Raw genomic sequence first — 27,217 nt, 5'->3', positions numbered from 1 at the left:
CGGGTTGGGAAACACCCATTCAAGACGTCCTTCCAACGTCCAGTAGAAGGACCCTTCACGGTGAGTAACCAATGGACCGTTCTCTTAGAAAAGTCATCATTTGTTCTAATGTGGTAAAGATGACTTGTGGTTCAGACACTGACGCCACATCTGCGGGGTAGTCTGCTATCTAGGAATGGAACAGGACGATAGCCCCTGAGCTGTGCAAGATGCTGCATGGCCTTACCACCCCAAAATGGACCCCCTTAAAAAAAGATAAAACCAAAGATACTATTCCTTTTGTTGCAAAAATATTATTCTTTCACCTTTGTGATAATTGGGGGGATGTTCAGCCATGGCCTCCCCCTCCCCAAGTGGATCCAGCCCAATGCCCAAATGGCCACCAAAGCCAGGCAGAAATCACTGGCACTCTGTGAGTGGGACCAGCAACAACTTGTAAAGGGAAAGGCGGGCAGGGGGGAGCCTATGCTTCCCAGGTCCTCCAAGGCCCTGTCCTTTCTGACTTTCCCAGGATTCCAGCAACTGGCCAGAATGACAGCTGGGCATATCCTGCAGGCTTGCTTCTACTAGAGATAGCAAAACCCCTCCCCTTTGAGCATGTGACTCTTGGACTGTGGAGTTAGCAAGAATCTTTCCTGATCCAGGAACTCCTATTCAGATGTGAGCTTCACGTGGCCTCAGACGCTAAAACAAAGCAATCAAAGTCAGACTCCAAGCCTCTCCCCGTGTCAAGTTCTGGCAAGCTGAAACAAATCTAATTATGGCAGCAGCCACAAAAAATGTTTAAAGGATTACACAGCATGAAGGTAACTGCTTCTTCCCCCCCTCCAAAAGAACCCTGCTTACCCAAGTGCGGCAATGAGACATATGGGAACAGCATAGTATACCTACAGAAGCAGTCGCAAGGAGATGAGTTGCCTTAAAGCAGAAGGATTCTCTTGTGGCAAGAAGGTACCAACAGTATTGAAAAAAATGAGTCTTCCATCAGATAAAGCACATCCATCCTTATGCTTGTTGTACCAATTCACTTGGGTGGTCAGAAAAGGAGACAGCTGCTTTCCCAGACTTGGGCTTGAAGCTACTTACTGGAACATCCTCTGCCTCTGGCAAGGGATGGGCCAAGAAATCAAGTTCCCAAATTCCACAGGGGTAGCCATATTAGTCTGTTGCCTCAAAATGTTAAAAAGGCCTTGTGGCACCTCAAAGGCTGAACAACTCATTGTTGCATCCGCATTCCTGAGCCAGAGCGCAGACATGTGAATTGCACAACTTGCCACTGCTGTTGGAAGAGAACACATCAATGGTCAGAACAGAAGTTAGTAGCCATTACAACTGATTACTATAACATGTTACTACATGGTTCGTATATCTTACACATGGCAGAATTCTCATCCTCCCATAACTGCTTTATGCAATTGTAATTTTGTAAGTTGCCTCAAGCATGACAGCAGAAAGATGAGCTCCAGATGAAGGAAAAGGAGTGTTGGATTTTGTACCCCACTTTTCTTTACCATAAGGAGTCTCAAACATACTTGCAATCACATTCCTTTCCTCTCCCCGCAACAGACACCCTGTGAGGTAGGTGGGGCTGAGAGAGATCTGAACGAACTGTGACTAGCCTGAGGTCACCCAGCAGGCTTCATGATCCTCCAGATTAGAGTCCATTGCTCTTAACCACCACACCACACCACACCACACTCGCTCTCGCAATGGCAGGGTGATAAATGGAAGCAACAAGGATATTCCACCAGTGTGAGCATCCAAATGGCTTTTTTTACAGGTCTCCCTTCTGCCATGGGAACACATTTTAAGTTTCAAAACACTTAGATTGGCATTGCTAATATGGCCCAGACCTGAGACTTTTCTTGTTTGTTGCTTCATCAAACTTATTCCATCTGTGCCTGGCTAATATAGATCAAATTGAAAGGTCTGAAGGTGTAATGCGACCTTTCATACTGAGCAAAAGCAACTTTCAGATTAAAAAAGGAAGCTACAATGCTATCCTTTTTCTTCCACAGAAAGGGCCAACTTTTTCCATTTTCCCACATGCTCATAATGTAGAGAGATTTCTCTAAACCATTTCTGCATCTTTAACAATTAGCTTCCTGTTTTTCACAGTCTAAAGAATGTGGCCTTTGTGCAGCTAGCAAAAAAGTGTAGGCCTATAAGTGGTGTGCTTCCTCTTGTTCTTTTATCTTTAGGTAGTCTTGCTATAAAATTCATTGAGACCCGACAGTGTTTCTGGAGTGAAATGCTGTATTTAAAGGAAAACAACTGCCTCCAAGCTGTTCCAGATGCCACATTAGTATTAGAATATTTGAAAACAATAATCTAAAAGGCAAACCAGGTATCCTTCAACAGTGGCTGCTTACAAGCAGGCTAATTCACATGTCCAAAAAGATTTAAGCTGGTGCCCTGTTAACCATAAACAATAAAGACTGTGAAGTTGTGATGCTTCACAGGAAAAGGAAGATGTGTGAAGATGGATGGGCTTTTCTTCATTTGAAAAATCCAGACCACACAGTTGATAGTGATTTTGTCCAAAGATGTAAAAGGAAGGATTGGGAGGGGGTAGGATAAGAACTGAAAGACATCAGTTTGATGTGGCTGCTTTCCAGCACAAAAAATATTCCAGCCAAATGTGGCCCGCACTGAAAATTGTGTTAAATTTTCAGTAACTAAAGTAAAACAAGGAGTTGTTGGGTATTAAAACTCCACTCCTGTCACGGGCACCATCAGCACGGTCTCAAAAGCGCTTAAAATTAAATAGATTTCAGAAAGAGCCTTTTAAAATAATCTCATCATTTCCAGTTGCTTCAGTAAATGCTAAATTGCTAATTCAACATTTTAAAACAGTCTGGAGCAACATGCAGGCGAATCAAGCTGCTCTTTAAAAAAACAACAACACTCTGACAATGCCTTTGTTAAACACAAAATTTTTCTCACAGTGAAATGTGAACACTTCCAACAGGCTGAAAAAGCCATTTTACTGGGCACAAGTAACAAATACAAGCAACGTTCACCATTTCCCCCAACCATATGATCTGTAATTTCAGGGGATGATACAACACTTAGGATAATTGTAACAGGCACTGTCAATTATTGTCTGGCATTTCCCAGGATCACTAAAATTATCATACATTTTACATAATTACATGGGATTGATATTCAAATTTGCAATGGCTCTGTAGTTCATTATGCCCATTGCAATGAATCTGAAGTCAACAGAAGCGATGTCTCATCATAAAATCACTAACTGCACAGGTTTCATTCTCCATTTGAGCTAGAGGACATCTGGGTGATTTCCTGCAACCAATCGGGGAGCCACGATTAGCTTAATCTTCAACTTCCTGGTCTGCTGGGATCCGCCCACTTCTCCTCCAGTTTGGGAACTCTGATAAGCAGTCTTATAACTCCACTTAGATCCACACAAACTCTCCCCTGAAACAACACTTTGGGAAACTTAGGGGAAAGAGAGGAAATACAACAAGCTTAAGGAACAAACTGGGGCATGCCCAACAGAACAAATGTGAATTAGGAAATTGAACAGTCACACATGCAGTTGCCTGGCCTACAAGAGAGAAAAACGATGAGTGGGGAGGGCAGATGTCCTGTTCAAAGGAGAAGGACCTTTCACGGATAAGTTCCAATGGTCGATCTCCATTTGAGCTAGAGGGCATCTGGGTGACCTCCCCAAGCAGTGTCACTGTAAAACAAAGGTGGAATCGTTTTTCTCCTCCAGAATCTGCTGAAAGACCTTCTAGCCAAACCTAGCATTGCCAAAACTGAAAATAGTGAGTCTGTATTGCCGGTCGAATGTGGATATCGGCAGCCACTTGGCAGATCTCCTCTATAGAGGCATTATAATTGAATACAGTATTCGTGGAAGCATTACGTATAGAGTGGGCTGTGATCCCCGTTGACACTGGCAAGTTCTGGACTGCATAGTTGCTGGGAATCACCCAGCTGTCCTCTTCTGCTCAAAGGAGAAGGACCCCTCACGGGTAAGTTCCAACGGTCCATCACCTCCAGAGCTTGCACTTACAAAACCCCCTAAAAAAGGGAATAAGTCAGTGTAATCTCAAGTCCACATCAAAGGGAGATAACCAGGCTTGCAGAACCTCAGGTAGCCCACTCTTAAAACCTCTGATACCCCTTGAATAATGAGAAGGCTATGGTTAAGAAAATCATAGCAGTACTGAGGAGCTTTTTCATTGTTCGATGAAGTACTATGCAACTGTGAGAGGTGAAAATGTTGCTTTTACATAGACCAAAGAGGTGTTACTTTTATAAACATAAGTATACACAGGACAATGACAATGATTGCCTTATAAGTTATAAAAGAAGGTAGCTTTAGGTGTTTTCATAAGGTGTAAGATTATATTGAGTTATCTACACACATAAACATGTTTTAGTGCACAAATATTGGATTTAGAAGTCACAAAGAATATATCCTTCACAGAATCACAAGATTTAGTAGGTGAACTCTGAATATAAAGTCCATGTATAGTATCTACACTTGAGTAAAGCCTGTTAAGTTGGATGGAATTCAAAGAGAGATGGGAGTGTGATGCTTAGTATATTCCATTTGACTTGTGTATTTCTTATCATATCCCAATTAAAAGCATACCTGCTTTAAAATAATGAGCTAGCAGAAGAAGAAAGGTCAAGGGTTAGAGGGGAATAATAGGTGATGTGGTGATGTAGTAGTTTATAATCATGTTTGTATATTTGAATATACTTTTACTCTTGTAGCTAAGTAATGAAACTTAAAGAATATGGTAATCACTCGTGTTCAATATATATGTATCCTAATTAGCTTCATGTGTAATGAATCCTGCTATAAATGTTATTCTCTCAGTTTAAAGTTAATAAAATAGCCAAAACAGCTTGCTTCTCTAGATCCTAATCAGTAAGTGCTATTAAGCAAAAACTCCATTTAGAAGCTTCTTAAGGCCTCTAGGTAAAGTCTTTTTCTAAGATACTTCTGAAGCCTGGTTTCAATAGTCATATACAGTAATAGAGTGGGTCAGGAAAACCTGGGTTCATGTGCCAAACAGACACCTGCTGATAAAAAAAAAGGCCCCTAGCAAGCTTGGGATAGTGTCTTCAAAGCAGGGGAGTGGGTCGAGAAAACCTAGGTTCTTGTGCGAAGAGGTACCCGCTTATAGGAGGCTAAGATCCGGTGCCAAGATAGAAGGCCTTTGGATGAAGAGGTAAAATATGATGGTGTCTTCACAGTAAGATAAGGGATCCAAAGACGTGGCAGGTGCATAGATATATATCATAAAGACACTAACGAAGGGTTGACAACTAAGAAGAACCAAATATTAATTACAGGAAGTGACCATATGGTGTGCCTCTTTTGATTGCTCAGGAATCATTCGGAAGGCAAGCTGGTTCAAACTGGTTTTGTTCTGAGATGGTGTCTAGAACTTGGTCTTCTCAGCTCTAAGTCAGTTTGGAACTGTTCGTGATTTTTAAATGGTAGTTGTGTGTCCTGTGGCGACATCATTGTGGTGGTGAACAAAGTATGAAAGGCAGGTGCACATTCCTAAATTCTTGGGGACATTTGCCTTGGAGCTGGTGGCTGTTGTTTTAGGAATACCTGGCCAACTGTCACACTTTACGTGTGGACTCTGGAAAACCGACTGTAAGGCTGGGATGGCTGCAGTACACACGATTGTCATGACAAGTTGAGTTGCCAGCCCCCAGGGGATGGCTGGAGATCTTTTATTACAAAGTGGGCTCTAAGGCAGCAGTGGCGTAGTGGTTAAGAGCAGGTACATTCTAATCTGGAGGAACTGGGTTTGATTCCCCGCTCTGCTGCCTGAGCTGTGGAGGCTTATCTGGGGGATTCAGATTAGCCTGTGCACTCCCACACACGCCAGCTGGGTGACCTTGGGCTAGTCACAGTTCTTCTGAGCTCTACCTCACAGGGTGTTTGTTGTGAGTGGGGAAGGGGAAGGAGATTGTAAGCCCTTTGAGTCTCGTACAGGAGAGAAAGGGGGGAGATAAATCCAAACTCCTCCCCCTCTCCAGTCCTCACCCTCCTCAGGCTCCACCCCCCAAATCTCCCAAGTCTTTCCTGATCCAGAGCTGGCAACCCTCGTGGCAAGTCTGAAACCCCTTTCAAGACTAACAGCTTTACAAAAGAGGGAAATGCAAAAACAGGAGGGAGGGAGAAGTAGAACAAGAAAGTGATGGCGTAGAGACCTTGGCCCATTCCGCAAGGGCCAACAAACGCGGGTGTAGGGTGCTATAAAACACATTCATTTGTGAGTTGATGGGGGGGGGACATTGCACAGATCCTGCCATCAAAATGAGTCTGCCCTGTTTTATTTCCCCAACCCAGGTTTTTTGAAAATCACTAAACGAATGATTCTTTTGAAAAGTCCCTTGTTGGAGCAGCTCCCAAGCGAACGGCCAGGCAGGAGCTGCTTTATTTGCTTCCCTTTCACTGCATCCTCTGTGGTGAGGGGGAAGCTGCCTGCCATTGCCTGGCTGTTCCAGGGAGGCCCCTTTTCCTTTTTAAAAAAAATTTGTGGTTTGCATCTGCGTAGCTACGCAGGTGCAACTGGTCATATCGTGGGAAGATTGGCATGGCTGTGGGGGTTCAATCTCTGCATGCCTGCATAACTACGCATGTTTTGTCGGAAATTTAAAAAAAAGAGAGAAACATCTCCGCATGAAGGCGTGATGGCAACCTGGATTGTTTCTGTGGCCTCCGATTGCTGCCTTCACAGGACAAATGTGAATGGGTAAATAGGAAAATGGGTTCCTTTATCACGACTGCAACCTGTTATACATTTGCTGTGCAGAACCGGCACTGACTGGCAATGTTTAGCATTTCTTTAGTAGCCACATAATAGTTGTGATCCACGTCATCTTTAAAAAGAAAACTTAAAAGAAAGCTGATTCATGCTGCCTTTACAAAGAAAGCTATTCCTTTCTCCTTGGAGCTTGAGCAGACAAGAACTTCCCTCCAACCTCTGTTCTTCCCTCTTCCTGTCTCTGCTTCTGATATGGCAGTAGTGGAAAGCTGAAGTAGAAGAAATAACTTTCCATCAGATCACAAACCCTGATCCAAAAACTGAACATGATTCATCATCAGTTATTGTGAATTTTCTGGACTGGCTGTGTCATGGTGCTATGGTAAAAGTACCTGTTGTGTTGGCTCTTTGCCCCTTCTGCTTTCTGTCTGGCCCTTTCCACATGGACCAATTAAACTGGGATAACACCGGTAAAAACCCCGAGTGGGGGGGGGGTGGAACCTCTTACAGATCCCGTTCCTAACAAGGATCCGCTTTGGGCACCCCCCCTCACCACTTGGGTTATTCAAGAATTGCGATTTTTTACGATTCTTTTGTTTTAATGCTCCTCGCAGCTGCGGCCAAGCAAACGGCCATGGCTCCGAGGCATGTTATGCAGCTGTGTTTTTATCTTTTTCCCTTCCCAACTCCCACTTGCGGAGCCATGCAGACACTGCTGGCTCCAGCAAGGCTCTGAGGGAGCCTGCGTGCCTGCCTGCATCCTGTGCTCCAGAGGGAGGTACGTTTTAAAAAGTTTTGTTAAACAAAAGCATCTCCGTGCGAAGGTGCACACCTTGGCCAATGCACTGGCTGTCCATGGGACATCCAGCCATGCGAATGGCCTGGGGCTATGCTGGGCTTGTTTATCCCGGGTGCAACCAAGTATATATTTGCTGTGCGGAAAGGGCCTCTGTGATAATGGCGTGAACGCCCCTTCTTCAAACTGTTTGAGAGGCATGGTACAATATATGAAATCAAAGTTGAGCCACTGGCCTTTATGGGGGAGGGAACTTTTGGGACTTGGCCCAGTTGATAGAGGATATCCTTGTCTCCTCCCATGTCTTAAGTACAAAGGCCAAAACTTTTCTAGAGATCTAGGGTATAATTTCCTTTCGACTCAAGGTGGATCCCCTTACCCAGTCTTCTCACTTCTTTGCATCTGGTGAGACACCCAGATTCATTTTCCCACAAAGCAGTGAAAGTCAGAGCACGGTAGAGTTGAGAAAACTTGAAAGTGTTTTTAATCGTTCTGTTTTTCTTGTTTACCTTTAATCCTATCACATGTTAGCCTTTTTCCTGCCACTCAGATGTAACGCGAGACAAAAAGGCAGCTGGTTCTTGCCACATAACAAGATCTGTTTGGCAGAAATGTGTTACAGCATTGTTATCATCTTCCTTTGTGTGGCAGCTCAGCTCCCAGTATTCACTTTGCATGGCATCCTGAAAAGGCAGCTAACTCTATTTCACCTGCCTTGAATGAAAGGGGTAATAGTGGTTTAGGGTGTCAGCATAAACAAACAAGAAATCTCTAAAAGTGCATTTGTTTTCAATTCTGTGGCGAGAGATTTGTGACTGTCTTCACCTGACTGCATTATAATACTGTTACTGCTGGAGATAAGAATCTCCCCCTGCCCCCCGAAAAAGTTGCATGAGTGTAGACACCTTTTAGGGTTCTTTCCCCAGCTTTATAGCAACATAAGTCTGACATCTGCTTCCTTCTGTCTTTTAGGGGACATTACCCAGAAGGGATATGAGAAGAAAAGGGCAAAGCTGTTGGCTCCGTATATCCCACAGACCCAAGGTAGGTCCTGTGTTATAATATAAGATGAGCTATTGCCATGGGTTGATATTTGGGGGGCGGAGGGGCGAGAAGCTGAAGTTCTCTGATTTTAAGCTGATCTAATCCTGTTTGGAATAGACTTTGTGGTGGAAAATATATTGAAATTACTTCAGGTTTAACAAAAATCTGAAAGGAAATTTGTCTTCTGTGTGTTGACCAAGTCAAATGTGTAGCGTTTGTGAAATTAAGTCAGACTTTATGTGTCATCAGTTTTATACAATGCACTTTCCTGACAGACAGGCAGTCAAGAGTCAAGACAACCTTTAATGGTGTTAGGTCTTGGACCTTTAACCATTAAACAGACTCTGGATTCTTGATCAGTAGCGTTTATTGAAAGGCAACGAAGCACCCAGCTTCAGAAAGCCAGTTCTGGTAGTCCTGGCTTTCCTGGATCCCTTCATCCCCAACTGGTCCCGCCTCCTGTTTTCCCAGAGAAAGTCTGAAGAGAGTTGTTTGGAGGCTTAGGTGCCCAGGGTGCCCAGCCTCCCCCCTAAGGGCAGCAGGCACATCCTGTTTCTTTGGGGAGAGACTTCGCCAGGGTCACTAGCCTAGTTATCTACAATTCATGTCAAAGCCATAAAGATCAGAAGAGAGGGGAAGAGAGAAAAGGGCTCTTTACATATATGAATTAGGTTACAGATATCTTGCAACAATTACATTGAAGTGAAACTACCCCTCTGCCGCCCAGATACTATCTTGCTCAATATAACTCTCAATCACCAGGTGCCGTTCCTGACACATGGCATAGTTAAAATGATTACATTAAAAATAATGTTCAGCCCATTAAAGTGTCTGAAGATAGATAGATAGATAGATAGATAGATAGATAGATAGATAGATAGATAGATAGATAGATAGATAGATAGATAGATAGATAGATAGATAGATAGATAGATAGATAGATAGATAGATAGATAGATAGATAGATAGATAGATAGATAGATAGATAGATAGATAGATAGATAGATAGATGAAGAACTTCTACCTCTGTAAAAGAGAGAAAGAAGTGGAGAAATTAGAAGGAACAGCAAATCAAAGTGCTTTGGAACCAAAGGGAAAGAATGCCTAGGAAAGGAGGAAAGTGGGTAGAGCAGGAGGCCGGAGGCAGGGGCAATGGAAGGACTGATGGAAAAAGGGAAGAAAGCTAGCATGGAGATCACAGGCTCAGCTGTGGCCCGTTTTTATGGCCATTCTTCCCTTACATGTACTACTTATTTGGGCATCCTGTTAATATTAATGTGCCTTACTCTCTATTTTTATTCAGAATACTTTGCCAATGTTGATGCTGCCATTCTGTGTTATAGCAGCAAGAGTATGTAGTTAGGGAATAATAATTATCATGCTCACTCCCAGGTAGAATAAAGAATTAGCAGAAGGATTCTTATTGCAAAATAACTCCAGTATTGATACTTCACCTTCAGAAAATCAAACCATGCTTCAAAGTTCTCTTGTAGTAGAAATGGACAAGTGGGAATCCACAAGGATTTGCAGGAGGCTTTTCCATTTCCCCTCCCTCACTTTTCCCCTACCTTGAAAGCCCCCATAGTATGCTTCTTTCTTTCCTTCCATGCAAAATCCTCCATGCAAAATCTGAGGATCTCCAGGAATTACAATACATCTCCCATCTAGAGAGATTAGTTTCCCTTAAGGTTGCCAGTTCCAGGTGGGAAAATTCCTGAAGATTTGGGGGTGGTGGCCTTGGAAGGGCGAGGCTTTGGGAGGGAAGTAACCTCAGCAGGGTCATAGAATTCACCCTCCAAAGCAGCCATTTTCTCCAAGGGAATGGATTACTTTCATCTGGAAAGCAATTCCAATTCCAAATGATCTTCATCCCTCACCTGGAGGTTGGCAGCTCTAGTTCCGCTGAAGGAAATGGTTTGGAGAGTGGAATCTATGTCTTTATACTGCTCTGAGATCCCTCCCCTCCTCAACCCTCACCCTCCTTAGTCATCCTTCCCTGAATGTCTAGGAATTTCCTAACCTGGAGCTGGCAACCCCATCTCCTTCCCATCCAACAACCAACCAACCTCATGTACTCTTCTATGTTAAGCTCCGCCCCCCGGCAATCTCTGCCTAGAAAAACTGTGGCCCAGTCGTGGGGTGCTGGCTACCGGACCAGGCCTACTTGCATGGCAGGGAACCGTCAGGGGCTTGCGGGGTGGCTCCTCACTTTCCGCCATATCCTCCTCTTTACACTATTTCCTTTTTCCCTCCCCCTGGCAGCCCCCCTGACCTCTCCACTTTCCTTGCCTCATTCTGTCCTCAAAAATTCAGTAGCCTGTCTTTTACCTTCTTCCCCTACTCCAATATCCTTTCCAGAGGTTGCTTCCAGGCCTAGGGTTGGCAATCTCTGGATGTGACCTGCGGACTCTATGGCATTATGCTTGGCTGAGGCATTGCCTCTCTCCATACTTGCCCTGCTCAGATTCCACCACAAACTCTCTAGAAGTTTCCCATTCTGGAGCTGGCAACCCTATTCAAGCCTGGCTCCAGTGTGTCCTCAGATTTCAAAATAGGCTTACAAAGGACCCTGTCCTCTTCCCCTGCCTTTTTTTACTCACCGAAGCCCAACCTGGAATACTGTGGTTGCCTAGGAATAACCACTGAAGGAATCCATTTCATAAATCTATAGGTGTTCCTTTTATCATGTTAGGTTTTTTTTAACCCAGTGTATTAGTTCATAGATTGCTATTAGTATATAGATTGATAGGGATGTGCAGAGGGTTGCATGGTTGCTGTAATTAGTCACCAATCAGATGAATTTCTGCCAGAGATGAATGATAAAAGGATATGAGATGTCAGGGCCTCAGAATTATTTCTTTTTTGTCAGTGTGCATTGGGGTTAACGATGATCATCACCCCCTTCAAGGTGGTTTTGTCAAGAGAAGAACTTTGTAATTTTCATGTAACATTAAATATGCCTGCAAGTTCCATTTTCAAAAAGAGCTTGCAGTTCATAATTCAGTGTGCATTTTGCTGGAAAAAGTTCAACTTCTTAATGAGGGGTGCTGAGCTGTATGGAAAATCTGGACAGTATCAGTGTATTTGGGGTTTTAGGAGCCATGGATAAGCTGTTTCATCATTCCTTCTAATAGTAAAATGACTGGCCCTCAGTAAGATTGAACAAGCAAAAAAACTGGGCCACCTCCAGACAAGGGAGCAGTTTCTTTATGCACTAGAGATTCTATAGTGTAACCCAACTTTATTAATTAAGCAAGTTGAAGAAATACCTGGATAGGACTGAGTATGCCAAAGAACATGGGGTGTTTAATATCTTATGGTTAATATTTTATGGTTAAAGGCAAAAGGGGGGGAGAGGGAAATTGGCCTGCTCAATCCTCTGAGAACTTACGGGACTCGGCTGGGGGAAAGGAGAAAAATTGTTCTTCCCACACATACTTCCTCATGGCCTTGAACTTCTATGTCCAGGAAGTTCTTACCATAGAGTTCCTGGTGATTTCTAGAGCTATCCTTTGTCACTTCCATGTAGCTCTAGGAATTACCATAATATCTATGGTAGGAACTTTCTGTACGTAAACAAGACTTTGTTTTTATTTTTAATTTTTCTTCCAGGATGTTGCCCCCTTCTCCCACAACTTTTCTGCTGTTTAACAGACAAACCTAAAATTGAGTCCTTGCACATTTTAATTGTTGTTCATATCTTTCTTTATTCTTTTGTGTGACCCCTTCTTGTTTGTGAAACCTGCGAAAGGCAAGCTGCCATTGTATCTGATGTTGCAGTTAAACTTATTCACCAGGGTAGTGAATTGTTGTGGCAAAAAAGAAGTCTATCTTAAATAAAATACTGTCTGTATCTGAAATGTCTGTTGATTACAGTGGGCCTTGGGCGTGTCTGTCTTCCTCTGTTTTGTGCTAGAAGGCACTGTAAATGAATATAGCAGTTTAAAGCCAAGTTGAAAAGATACAGGGCAGGCAAACTTGCTGGCTTATGAAAGCTGTTGTACAGTGATCTGATGGAAATTTTTAAACACTTTCCCCAGGGAGTCTTTATTATAGTCTGTGGCTCAGTGGTAGAACACATCCTAGTACAGAGGGTAGCTACATTCAGTCCCTGACATCTGCCGTCGGAGGATATCAGGTAGCAGGTGTTTCTCTGCCTGATCTCTTGGAAAAATTCTGCCAGCCAGAAGAGGCATTACTGGATTGGGTTGAGCAATAGATGCTCATATATGTTCATGAGTTTATAGGCAGTGTGTCCACATCTGCTCCTTTTAACAACCGTAAGAATTTGCTTTAGGGGCACAGTCCGCTGTCCTGGTGTGAATGGATAGTTAATGAACACTGGAAAGATTTCTTCTTTATTTTTAATGCTTTTTGCTTACAAACATGCATATTATAGTCATCTGGGTTCCTACCAAAGGTCTCTATTGAATGGTCAGTATGGCAGTTTGCTCCCTTCTGGGCGTGCCTTGCAAACGTTTGATTTTGCTTGTCAAAATATTGTTTGATTAGCACGGGGAAAGTTTTATGCAGACCCACCCACAAACATTGCTCCTATTTTTTATTGCCTGAGGAGCCTGCTAAATGGCAGAAGATGGAACTAGAAACCACATTGCTAGGTAAGATACCAATTATTGCTTGCATTTTCACTTGGTTATGCTGAGCATAGCAGTGCCTTATGGTAGATTTCCCATCCACATCAGTGTGGGCAGAACACACTTAAGGCACACTATTTCTCTTTTTTCCGTGAACATAAAAGAGACGATTTACAATTATGCTTATCTCTGAGGTTTAAGAATAATTTGAAACATTTTCCATGATGAACTAATAGCTTCTGTTCACTTCTGATATTGGAAGTACTTCCGTTGCACAGATAAGGAAATGAGAGCATTTCTGTGATGATTAAAAAGCCAGGCTGTACCAAATTACCAGACCCACATAATGTCAGGGAACTTCCTTGAAAGGGGTCTAATAAAAGAGCAAACCATATCTATTTTAGGGCCTTATTTAAGGGAAACTGCTAAACTTTTGCTGTTAAGTGTCAACAGCGAGTCAGCATGTTTTTCTTAGAAGATTTGTGGCTGCAATTTGCTTCCTACATTATGGTGCCCCCTGATTAACATACATGTAGGAAATGATGTGTCTATTGTAATGTGGTGACAGGCAATTTCGGATTTTACATTAATTTATTTCTAAAGCTCCAAAAATATTTCATATGGTACTGAACTGAAACCTTTAATGGCATTCAGATAACAACAGTAATACATACTTTAAAAAAAAACCAATTTATAAAAAATCATATAACAAAATAGGGATCTATTTTTTAAAATCCTTTAAAATAATAATTTAAAAACGAAATAAATTGTTTCACGTGGTATACAGAACTAGAATAGAATATGATCACTGCTCAGAGGCAAGCCGTCTAAATTATAGATAAAAGAGGGTATAACATACAGGAAAGTATTTGAGTGTGTTCAAGGCTCAGATTTACGGGTGAGATGAAATCTTTTTAGATTTAAATCTTTCCTCTGTTATTGTCTTTATTAATTGTACAGCCCATCCAAACATACACAAAATATATTTTGGGCAAGAAATACTGTGAAAACTTGTAGCTAGTGTGTGTGGATTCATGTAGTGATTCTAATTCTTGTGTTGTCAGTTTGGTTTTCCTGCTGCTTGATAAATATTTGCTTCTGTCACTTTTTGAGCTATTAGGTTTGTATTCTCTCTCTCTTTTACAGTAGCTTCTGTTCTTTGGTCAAGAGCATAAATGCAGAATAATCTTGGTGCCAAATTTAGCAGCTGCTTCTCCTTCTGGGCTTAAGTGTGTTTCCTTACTCTTCAAAACATTGCATTATATAATCAATTCCTCAGGATGAAGCAGAGGATTCCTTTGCCCACTACATAACGATTAGATTCCCCAAGTCCTGGTTTCCTGCCCAGACCTCTTATCTGCTTTATGCAGTGTTGCTTGTCATCTTCTTTCCTCTCTTCCTATTGCAGAAATTAAGAGACCTGGTTATTTATTTACGTTATTTATAGCCCTCCTTTCTCACAGACTCAAGACAGATTACACAGTATAGAAGACAATGCAGTTAAATAGCAGGAGACATGCAACAAGTAATGCAACAGATTAGGATCACAACCATCAGAAGAAAGGCAAAAATAGTATTAGACAAGACACATAATAAAAATGCAGAAAAACGTTACAAAACTAGAAGACAGGGCCACAGATCCAAGATGGTGGGTGGACAGAGCTGTGAAGTTGCAGCTGACTTATGGCGACACAATTGAGTTTTCAAGGCGACAGACACACATTCTGTGGAATGGTAGAAATGTAGGATCTCTTTAGGAAGGCCATTTTGCCACAACAAATAAAGCTTGGGTGCATGAAGTTTAAATGCACAATGTACATTTGTGTGTGCGTGTGCGCATGTACATCATTGTCAATGGGCTTTGCCGCATAATTCATTTAAAATGTTTTGAAACAGGAAATAAAATGTTTCCTCCATGGAGTTCCACGTTGCTTTTACCCCAAAATATTTTATTTCCAGCCTCAAAACATTTTAAATGAATCCCATTTTAAAACGATTCTCTGGCTGAAATGTTGTGCAGACGTCTTCAGTTGCTATGCAATCTATTGATTACTTTCCCATGCTTCTCTGCTTCCCTGAACTTCCTCTTCAGAGGCGTTTTCTGAGCTCGCTCAGTTCCTTCTCACCTATTTGTTTGCAGCATTTCTCTTGTTTATTCTTTTAGGAGGTGGGCATTCTTCGAAGCAGTGAGTATACAAGAAGCATAAAATGTAGCACGTAGCTGTGAAGCATCGAAGCATCAATTCAACACAGAAATTTTTTTTTAAGGGAAACATCACATAAAGGCAACAGGAATTGTTTCAAGGGGATGAGTGCGAACACTTAAGAAAATGTAAAACCCATAAAGGCATGTGCGCTGAAGGAAGTTCTTTTCTTCTAAGGCCGTTTCCGCACGGCCCTTAAATGGCGCCCTGGGGACGGGATAAACGCCGTCCCCAGGGAGCCATTCGCACAGGCGGTGCTGCTGCTAAGCAGCAGCGCTGACCTGGCGTCGCTCCCCCTCCCCCAGGGCGGCGTCAGGCTGCCCTGAAAAACAACCCTTTAAAGGGTTGTTTTTCCCCAGACTTCCAGCGATGTTCGGCCCGGCAGAGTGCAAACAGCAACGGCTGGGGAACCGCGCTATTTCCGCTCCACTTCACCTTGTCCCGTGTCGTAAAACCGGCCTGCTGGCCGTCGAAATTCCACGCCACACGCTGTCCTCCGACCCCTGGACGGTCGGAGAGGGCAGCGTGGCGAACCGACTGTGTAACGGCCAGCAGGCCGTACGACGGGACAAGGTGGAAGTGGCAAGCGAAGAGGCGACTCCATCGCGGAGCCAGCTTCTGCCGCTTACTGCCGGCCTCTCCAGAAGGTCTGTCCCACATGCTTGCATCGCGACCGGCCTCCGCCTTCCACGCATACGTGCAAGAATTCTTGCCGGGCGATGGGAGGTACGCCTCGGCTGGCACCGTGTCGCGAAACAGCCTAACACACACTAGCAATGGGGGCTGCCAGCTCTGGGTTGGGAAAACATAGAGAATACAAAGATTGGGAGGGGGCTGTACACTAGTAATCAAAACTGTGAGCAATGCATGAACAATGACTAGCAGCCAGTAGGACTGAATAGCTTAATACATTACCCAGTCACTAGTGTGAACAGAGTCCACAAGTGGGGCTATTAGACAACTAAAGTCCCAGCCTTCACAAATATATGTCAAAGCATACAATCATTCAACAATTCACATCAATAAAAGCTTCTCTAAGCCCTATAGAAAACCCACAACCAGTTGCCAGTGTCCAGTAGTATCTGGCTTCGATAAGTCTTTAAAGTCTTGTGGGCACATGGTATTTTCAATGTACATAAATTTTGTCCAAAAGTAGACATTCTTTCAATTCATCTTGGACCACATTACTCTCTGCACTGCTGTCTTTTGCTGCAAAATGTCCAGGTTAGGAAATACCTGGACATTTTGTGTGTGTGGAGCCTAAGGAGGATGGGGTTTGGGGAAGGGAGGAATTTCAGTGGAGTATAATGCCATGCAATCTACCTTCCAAAGCAGCCATTTTATCCAGGTAAACTGATCTCTGCTTCCTGAGGATCAGTTGTAATAGCAGGAGATTTCCACCTACCACCTCAAGGTTGGCAACCTTTTCGCATCATCACGCTTTGCAGTTATAATTTTCTATTCTACACTCTTTGGAGCATTTGCCTAAGCCACTGCATAGTAACAACTTTGCAACCCCAAGAGAATTCTCCTTGCATTGAAATCAGTGAGTCAGATTTTACAGAGAGCTTAGGCAGTTAAAACCTGCCCCAAAGTGCATTTTCTTGCTTTAAGTTCCTTGTCTGTACATTTATGGTTCTCTGACCACAAGTTGCTCTTTTGCCTTCCAGCTGGCCCCTTTCCTTTTTCATAAACTTTTCTGTGCTTCTGTCGAGCTTCCTCCTATTTACCATGCCTGGAACAACTTCCTTCTGTCAGTCATCCCATCTTCCGCTTCTCCACATGACCTACGTCATCTGGCTTCCTTTGTGCCTCAAAGCATTCCTATGTTCCTCCTTTTCAAATGTTTTCAGAAACTTGCTTCTTTAAGGCAGTATTTCCAGGGCCTCTGTTTCCTCTCCCTGTTCTGTACCGTGAACCATGGGTGATTTTTCTTTGTTTCCTCTCCGTTCCATAGCATGTGAGGAGAATGAGTTTGGGTGTTCCAGTTGTAGCCTACTGTTGATCTTAGATATGCTGTTCCCTCTCATCCGCAGTCCCCTGTATCTGATATATGAGGTAAGAGCAGGGATGGCTTTCATATATAATGACATTTTCATTTTCCTCACATGATCGTAAGAGGCAAATAAGAACGGCCTCCATGTGACCAGGTGGTGAAGGTTCTGTAAAGAAAGTTGACCCCTCTAGGTTTTTGATGTGCCAAGAATGATTAACCCTGATATCTGAGGGCAGATTAGTGAAAATATTCTATGGCTAGTTCAGTGAACCTTGACCTTTCCACCATTTTAACTAATCGGTGGCAGCAAAGCCAGTAAAATGTGACCGTACAGTCATTAGACAGGAAAAGGTGGAGCCAGAATTGTGACCTCACCCTGCCAATGCTAGGGCAATGGGTAGCAGACCAAGAAAGCTTGAGACAGGAAACACAAGTAACAATCAGGAAGCATACTATAGTGAGAAATCCTCTCCACTGTCTGTTACCTTCCCTTTCCATCTAGTCATGCCTGTCAGCTTGCAAAAGGAAGCAGGAAGTTATGAGCTTTTGCTTTCTGTGCCTGCACACCAACAGCAGGCTGTTCTAACAAAAGACAGCCCCCAAAAGTTGGCTTTGCGAGGGCTTACAAACCAGCAGATGAGACTGGTCTGTGGAATGGACATTGCTGGGCTAGCTGAGCTTCTTTATTTATTATGGTACTATTTTTCATGATCACATAAACACTGAAAAATGTTAGGACCCATTTCCAGTGGATGGCGTATGTGTGTGTGAGTGAGAGAGAGAGAGAGAGACAGACAGACAGACAGACAGACAGACAGACAGAGAGAGGGAGAGTTTTTTTTGAGGGGGTGGGGTTTCTGCATGAAACAAGCTGGGGCTGCCCTTTAGAGCTTTGGCACAGAAGTCACTCATGCAAGAATTCACTTTAATGCACCCTGATCCTCTTGTTTGAATTTGGTGCATGTGTATTTCTGTTTTGTAGTGAGTCCCATGGCGCAGAGTGATAAACTGTAGTAGTGCAGTCAACGCTCTGTTTCGCAACCTGAGTTTGATTTCCACTGGTTTCAGGTAGCTGGCTAAGGTTGACTCAGCCTGCCATCCTTAGCAGGTTGGTAAAATAAGTACGCAGCTTGCTGGAGGTTAAGTGTAGAAGACTGGTGTAGACAATGGCATGTAACCCGTAAACATTGTCTGCCTAGTAAAGGTTGTGATGTGACATCAACCCATGGGTCAGTAATGACCCTGTGCTTGCACCTTTGCCATTCCTGTTTCTGCTTTAACTATAGCCAGTGTGAAAATTTTAGCTTTTGGTTTGTTAGTGTGAATACGGAGCACTCATAAATAGAAGTTACAATGCAGAGTTCTTTTGTTGCAGAGGGGAAAGCGCATGGCTGTGCACGCTTTCCGCAAACAAAAACAAACTTGCATTCACTGAGCCTTGCAGCTGGTTTCATCAATGTTTGACTGTTCTGTTCAAAAGATTGGCATTGTCATTCTCCACAGGCTGCATAATAAATAATAAGCATGTGAATCACTTTGCTTGTACTGTTGCTTCTGCTTTTGTGTGCCTGCCCTCAAACTATAGCAATTGTGAATGTTCCCTTTGAACTGGGGGATTCCATCTTGTGAACTTTCACCTTTGGCTGCAGTTCCTGTGGCAGCTCAAGTTGGTGAGTCACTCACTTGCACCAGAGTAGCTATTCTGAGGGTGGTGTAGGGAAATAGCAGCCCTGCTGCCTCTGTCCGCTTTTCTGCACAGTGGTCACCCACTTCATGTTTTCTGCCATTCACAAGATGGGTGGACAATATCTGCAATTATTTCAATTTCTCCAGCTTAGTGACTTGTCTTCTCTGCCTTCTTTCCCATTGCCCTGCTGAGTTCATGCCTTCTCTTGTCTACAGCAGTTTCATAAAACCGCTCCCTAATTGCAGCATGATGAATATGGGCCTTCCTCTGTTCCTCAAAACACCCCCTCCCCATTTTGAGCTTTTACTGGTGCAGATAGCGTTTTCTTTTGCATCAGTGCCCTCTGGTGGCTGCATCGCTCTTAGGTGAAAAATACCACCTTAGCCATAAGCTGTTACTGTATTTACAGAATGTGGCCCTTTCTTGACTAATGCTGGACATTTCTCCATTCAGCTAGATCCAGCTTCAATAAGACAGTTACAGTTTTTTATAAAGCCATCATTTTAACTTACATATGCAAATCACACTTGCTAATTGCACCCTTTACACTTGTTAACCAATGCAAATGGTTCTTTCTCCCACCCTGGACATTCCACAGTTATATATACTCCACTTGCTTTACTACCATCAGATCCATTGAAGATGCCAGCCACAGTTGCAGGCAAAACGTCAGGAGAAAATGCTACTGGAATATGGCCATACAGACCAGAAACCCCACAACACCCCATCTTTTAACTAATAAATGTTGTATTTAAAATACAAAGATGTCCGGCAGTATGCCTGAAAAATCACATTCAGGAATGAGTAACTGCAGATCTTCATATTAGTGTGCATATATGTACAAGTAATCATTTGCCCGTCACTGAACTACTTAGCATTCAGGGGGTGGTGGGAGATGAGGCTTCCTGGAAGGACAGTATAGAGAAACCACTCTCAGTAATAAGATATTGCAACGATCTGATGAATTCATGTCTTAGCCGCTAAAAAGTTCAACCATTGCCCCTGGTTTTTCATTTTTATTTCTTCATTTTTCCTTTTTTACTAACAGGAGTTTGAACTTACATTCAAAGTCATCAAAATGCTGCAATTTAAAGTCCCAAGTTAATTTAAAATACTTGTCTCGCCTTCATGGTAGTGAAGAGTGTTTGTATATGATAATGTATGGTCAGCTGTGTGGCAAAGTCTCACGGGCAAACCATGGGTTATATGAGGGTTGTGTGTAGTCAGAATCTGAAAACCAGGTACAAGGAGATGGGCTGGGATTGGGGCCACAATACTGAGGGACTCCCCACCCCCATCATGCCATTTCTCCAGGAAAAATATTCTTCCCTCCTGTGCTGCTGTTAGCACAGGTAGGTAGGTAGGTAGGTAGGTAGGTAGGTAGGTAGGTAGGTAGGTAGGTAGGTAGGTAGGTAGGTAGGTAGGTAGGTATGGACAATTACAGCGACAAGCATCTTTTTTTTCTCCTTACTGTGGCTAATAGCTTGACGAAGGGGATTTATTGGGGAAATGGTTACCAGGGTTGAAGCTTTTAGCAGCATAGCCCTGATCTGAATGCCTTGCTTTTTACTGTTAAAAAAATGAACCATTTGTATTTTGATCCTCATAGTAGAAGAATCAGCAAGAACTCCAGCAGTCAGGATATAACACTAGTTTACTGTTATGTGCCTCTCTGTCCCTACTTTTGCCCCACCTTGGCCCTTCCTTCTCCAGCTTCTTCTTGTATATTATATCTCATAGTACTTCTTGTGGTATAGTATTCTCCATCCTCAGGGTCCCAAGTTCAGTATGTGCATACAAGAGGCTAGCTTTTAATTTAAAAGGGTTTACTGCTGGAGGAGAGTGTGTTTCATTTTGCTTGATATAAACAGTGTGCTTTATTCAGTTAATTTGACTGTGCTTTGTCTGCAAATACTGCTCTCTTAGCTGCATTTCACTTGCTTCCTGTCGTTTCTATTCAAAGTACGGCCCGTTTGGAGAAGTGATTAGGTTTCTAATACACTGTCAAATAACTGGTATTTTCTCCTGTAATAACGAACAGTACCTATGCGGTGCACGCACGTCCTTTTCAAGTGTGGTTGTAGTTTATATTGGTTAACCTTAATCAAGCATTATTCGTTTACCTTTATTGCTGTTCTCCTCCACCCTATCTGCTTTTTGTGAAAGGAGAACCCAGGCTAAGCCTGATTTCTTCCTTTCTCAAAAGCAGCTGGATCAATAACCCTGTCAAAGCTATTGATTTTTGCTCACCATGGTTTCAACAGTCCAAAAAGAAGCCAGTCTACTGGCCAGGGTAGTTGCTTCAATCCCTAGGTGACTATTTCCAGAAGTATAATTACCCTACAATTCAACACATAGTATTGGTTTATGGTATTTGTTCAGGTGTTCCTATATTGGGGAACCTCCACATTCAGAAGCAGTAAACCTCTATATACCAATGCCAGGAGGCAAAATGGGAGAAGGCTTTGGACTTTATGCCCTGTTGTTAGAGCTCCATAGGAACTGGTTGGCCACTTTATATGACAGAAAGTTGGATTAGAGGAACCACTGGTCTGATGCATCAGGACTCTTCTTATGTGCTGCATTGCATGCTTCCCTTGCCCTCCTCCCTGTTGCTGATGCCTTCCCGCATCTCTAAATGCTTGTATCAATACATCGATATAGTAATAACAGAGAGCTGGTTTTTGCAAAGTAACAGCACAAGCAGGGGCTCTTTCTGGCTCCATTTTGCCTCTCCTGCTCATTATTAAAACTTTCTTTCAGACAAGCTTCTATTTAAAAAAACAAACCTGTGTCTTGCAGCAGCAACAGAAAGTGAATCAGTGGGGGGGGGGGTGCAGGGGAAGGGAGGGGAAGAGAATATTAGTGAGATCTGTGCCTTTAAGGCTGTTGATGGGCTGAGTAAAAAGAAACAGCAAAAGGAGAGGCCAGTTGAGACTCCGGCAAGCAGGTGCAGAGCGGCAGTACTGGGCTGCCTCCTCATATGTAAACAGAGCAACACGAGGAGAGCCCTTTGTGCAGAGAAGAGTCCCAAGGTAAGTGTTCTGTGCGTAATTGGCCTTTGTGTGTTTTCAGGAGCGCAATAAGGGAAAGGATGCTTCCACTCAATCCCTCTGTAAATGGGTTTCTAGGGCTATTCAATTAGCTTTCGAGTCTGCAAAGGTCCAGTGTCTGTTCCCAATTAAGGCACATTCCACCAGGTTGCAGCCATCGTCAGCTGCATTCTCTGCCAGTGTTGATCTATTGGACATCTGTAAGGCAGCCACGTGGTCCACTCTATCTTTATCCAGCATTATGCAGTGGATGTGGATTCGCGAAGGGATGCAGCTGTTGGGAGAGCAGTTTTGCAAGCATTATTCAAGGGAATAAGGGGACTGCACTGCAAGACCGCAAAACATTGACTTACCTGTAACTGTTGTTCGTCAAGTGGTCTTCTGTGTAGGCACATATTCCTCCCTCCTTCTCCGCTGTGTATACCTACTTTGAATAATCCTGGGCCTTTGTGGTGGCAGAAGGAGAACTGAAGGAAGAGTGTTCCCTTTCCTCTTTGTCACATGCTTGTTTGGATGAGAAGGCTCCCTCAGCATTGGGGGGGCGGGCTGGGGAGGAAAGCACTCTTAGCTATGGAGCTTTTCAGAAACTTGTCAGATCACTTCTTGGTTTATGAGAGCTTTCACGTGCCTAACTAGGCACAGTACTGCTCCATTATTGCTACGTGTCTGCTCGTGAACCATAGCCTACATTATGATGCTGGGATTTGAAATATATATGTATGTATGTTTTCGTAATATATATATGTACATGTGTTTATCTGCATGATTTTGCTGATTACTGCTAAACACAACAATGCCAGTAAGCATAAATGCATGTATCTCTGTGTTTCTCTTGTTTCAGGTTTGCCTTTCTGGTTTTATTGCTGCAATGAACACTGGCTTGGCAGTTTGCCATTGTGCGTTATGGCAGCATTATTCTATTTCTGCCCTCCCTCTCAGCCATTTTATTCATGTCACCCTTCCTCCTACAAAGGGGAGAGCAAGTGATTCAGCTAAAATCTAATGGCTGTTAAAACTTTGACTCTGCCGCCCATAAAATCTGTGCAGAAATGCTGCTATTGCTTTTGTCTGAAGAAGACCCTGCTGGCAGAAACTGCAGAGGAAGCAGGATTATTCTTATGGGAATACAAAATGGTCACCTAACATCTGCCAGGCTTAGCTGACTCCAGCTTACTTTGTCCGAGAGCAGTGCAGCAGCCTGTGATTTACTGTAAATATGAAGCAGCCTCCCCCCACCCTGTTCCATTTTAGGATTGTACTTGGTTGCTTTGTGCTTCTGATGGTACTCCTGTGCATTATTTGCAAATAGTGTTTAAACAAAGAACTGGCCATTGGTGGGTTGCAATCCTTCCAGGTGCATTGATGCTCAACTAGGAAAACGAATGGCCATGCTTCTAGGCCATGGAATGAAAGAGACTCTTTTGTCTCTTGGAAGCAAGACATTTTAATGGCTGGGTTTTGAGTAATCTATGGAGAAAGCGTACAACATCCAAATATGCTGCTTGCAGCCAGTGCGCAGGAAAAAAAAGATCCGTATGAATGTGGGGCTAAGGTTAAAGTTTTCTTCTTTCTTTTCCCTTCCCCCTTGAACATGTGGTTTTTTACGCTATTGAAACATCTGCCTTCTGCACTTGGCACAGCAATCTTCTTACACAGGGATAACCCTTCTGTTGAGTGGTGGTGGGGAACTGCTTAGCTGCTTGCAAATGTATGTTATCATAGCAAAAGAAATACTAGGGAGGTTGTTACTGGTGACTATGTGTGGTAGTGAAAAGTGCCATCAAGTCACAGCTGACTTATGACAACCCTGTAGAGTTTTCAAGGCAAGAGATGTCTGGAGGTGGTTTGCCATCGCCTTCCTCCATGTGGGCTGAGAGAGAACTGGGACTGTAATTGGCCCAAGGTCACCCAGCAGGCTTCATGGGAAAGACTGGGAAATTGAACCCAATTGTCCGTATTAGAGTCTACTGCTCTTAATCACTCCCCCGCACTGGCTCTGGGTGACTATTCCCAAGGGTATTTATTACTTATTCCCATGTAGGAAGTGACCTCCAGAATCCTTGGGCTGAAAGGAACGGCATGATACAGCACAGCTTTCTCCTCCTCCTCCTCCTCCTCCTCCTCCTCCTCCCACGACCACCATCAAGCAGAACCCCCCACACATCAGCTCGTCTCCCGATAAACTTGATTGTGTGGCACTCCTAACATTAGTCATAAGGTGGTGATTCATGATAATCAGCAGCTCTGACTACCTGAAGCAAACTGTCTAAAATTGGAGCCCAAATGGGAGATGTTTTGAGTCAGATTTTAATGCTGGCACCTCAGATCTCTGAATCCTTTGGAGGCGAAAGCAGGATGAGGGAACTAAGCGCTTGAAAGCAGGATGGAAGGTTGTGACGCTGAGGACTTTGATTAATTAGCGATTGTAGTCATAAGTGGGTATCCTCATTTGCATATCCTTTTTAGGAGTTGCAGGTAATAAATGTGTAACCTTCGATTTTGTGATAAGGGAGTAGCACAGCTAAGAAGTCTAATTCCAATTTTACTTTGTCTTTGGAGCTGGGACACAGAATAAGTCAGGGAAGGGCTGTCAGTTATCTGAGCATATACTGTTACTTTTCTTACAGATTTTTAGTGCCAGTGGTAGTGTTCAAAAAGGAACTGAGAAACCTAGGTTTATATTCCCACTCTGCTATGAAGCTTTTGGCCAGCTGCAGCAGTTTCTTGCCCCAGCCAACCTCAGAAGGTTGTTGTGTTCATAAAATTAGGAAGTGTGAATAATGTATGTTGCTGGGGATAAAATGTACTAGGTAGATAAATTCTGCAAACTTGAAAAATTAAGGGGGATTTTTAAACAATTGGATCATATTGATCTTTTCTTGTAGTATTCATGTCCAGGTCTACTCGCCATGTGTTATTTGGATTCATTTAAACAGATCAGTTCTTGGTCTTCGCATCTTGGTGATCTTGGGCTAGTCACTTCTTCGCATCTTGGTGATCTTGGTCTTCGCATCTTGGTGATCTTGGGCTAGTCTGCTTCTGACTAGTATCTGCTTGTATGATATTTCAGTTTAAGAAAGGGTTCTCTTGGCTGAACCAATGGCCCCGGTTGTCTGTGGCGTGGGATAGCATGGCTATAATAAGAAATAGGATCCTCAGACCAAATGGAATCACAGTGTGCTTTAAGGTCCAGAAGAGTGCAACCCCACAATTCCTAGTATCATAAGTTAAAGTTAGCCTGTCCAGTAATTCCTCGTACCACCAGGCAAATTAAAATGCCTACACTCCTTTGAGGGAGCCAAGAAAGAGCTCTCTTCTGGCTATCCTTGGCAAGCGTTTGAATTTCCTTGAGGAGGAATATTGTGCACGTGGTGAACATAACATTTAAATAGAAGAGTTGGTAGCCACATCTCTCATACCTTCTCTCCTGTGAGGAGTCTGAAAGTGGCTTACAATCTCTTTGCCTTCCCCTCCCCACAACAGACTCCTTATGAAGTAGGTGGGGTTTAGAGAGTTCTGAACAAACTGTGACTAGCCCAAGATCACCCAGCAGTCTTCATGTGGAAGAGCGGGGAAACACATCTGGCTCGCTAGATTAGAGTCCACCACTCATGTGGAGGAGTGGGGAATCAAACCCTGTTCTCCAAATTGGAGTCTACCACTCTTAACCACTAGACCAGGTTATAATGGCATCATCTTGAGTCAGGTAAGTTTTTCAGATGTGTTAGATGACATCAGTTGTTTCCTCATGTTTGAAAAGGAGCAGGAGGCAGGGAGTCAAATAAATTGTGGATTCTACTGCCTTTCTTTGCTAATCAGTTTAGGCAGCAGAATTCTTGCAAAAAGATCTTGGCCACTTTTCATGAATGTCATCCTTTTGTTATACTTACTTATGATAAGGACAAGGCCAGCCTTTCGTAGCATTCAGGACACACTGAAGGTTTAAGAAGATGAACAAACCATACAAAGAAAGATCGAGAATTGGGCCCGTTTCTCATGGGTGTCAGCAGCAAGTTCTCCATTTGGCTTTTGACACAAACAAGAGACTTTTCATTTTTTGGATACCAATCTGAGTGTTTGGAAATGAGCTGTTTGCCTTTTAACTATCATGTAAGCAGAATGATTCTGCCTGTGCAGCAGATGTAAGGAAAGGGAAGACTGTTGTCTTTTGCATATTATCCATCACCTTTATTTATTTATTATTTATTGGGCTCAAAAGTTCATTTTGCAGGTTTCTCACAAAAAAATTGTGCCGCTTATCCATACATTGACGTATATCATGCCACTGAACTGAGAAAAACTTGAAACTTTCCTCCAAACTGACGCTTCCTTCAAAGGAAGGGCTACTTGCAATGGAGCAAGGATTCTTAGGCTGCAGGAAATCCATCCAGCCTAAGGTAGGGAACATGCCATTAAATTGTATGTTTTGACTAATGAATCATAATGGAGATATATTAGAACAGTAACCGTGACTTGCTTCTAATGTACAGTTGGGATGATTGGTAACTACCCTGAGGTACAATTCATTCCTGCTACATAGTGCCTTCGGTCTTGGGGCTATTTTTCTTTATGAAGGAAAAAGTCCCTGATAACAAATCAGAAATCCTAACAGGATATCTTGGTTCACACATAAAACATCAAATCATGATTTGCTCCCATGTTGTCTCCTTCCATCATGCAAAGTAAAACAAGAAGTTCAAGACAAACCAAGTGTAATTCAGCCTCAGCCTTTGTGAGTCAGAGCTCACTTCTTCAGATGCATATTATAAAATGAAAAATTCACATCTACTTTTCTAACCACAAGCATGAGGTGCAGGTTGGGGAGAGGAGTTGTTGCAGATAAAGTTTTGTGTCATATTCTGAATGAGTCCACATATAAAGGGCTGATAATTATTTTGATAATAATAAGAGGGGTTCCTGGTGCCAGTCTTTCATGGGGTTCAGTTAAAGAGAGATAAACAAAGATGAGAGATAAAAGGAAAAATCTATGAAAAGTTTCCTTCATGAAAGTTTCACTGTGAAGCATAAGACAGAGAATATGACATACAGTGTAATTCTGTAATTATAAC

At 43.0% G+C, this 27,217-nt stretch overlaps 1 protein-coding gene across 1 annotated transcript in view; it reads left to right on the top strand.

The window, feature by feature from the left end:
- Positions 1 to 27,217, top strand: part of DIP2B (disco interacting protein 2 homolog B) — a 196,210-nt gene that overhangs the window by 81,677 nt on the left and 87,316 nt on the right. The window contains exon 2 of the mRNA XM_048487433.1: positions 8,542 to 8,613. Coding sequence (XP_048343390.1) covers positions 8,542 to 8,613 — 72 coding nt within the window. The remainder of the gene's footprint in view (positions 1 to 8,541; positions 8,614 to 27,217) is intronic.

This window comes from Sphaerodactylus townsendi, linkage group LG03, assembly GCF_021028975.2.
Source record: "Sphaerodactylus townsendi isolate TG3544 linkage group LG03, MPM_Stown_v2.3, whole genome shotgun sequence".
Taxonomy (NCBI): Eukaryota; Metazoa; Chordata; class Lepidosauria; order Squamata; family Sphaerodactylidae; genus Sphaerodactylus; species Sphaerodactylus townsendi.
The sequence above is the reverse complement of the archived record's forward strand: the minus strand, read 5'-3'. Positions and strand labels throughout refer to the sequence as shown.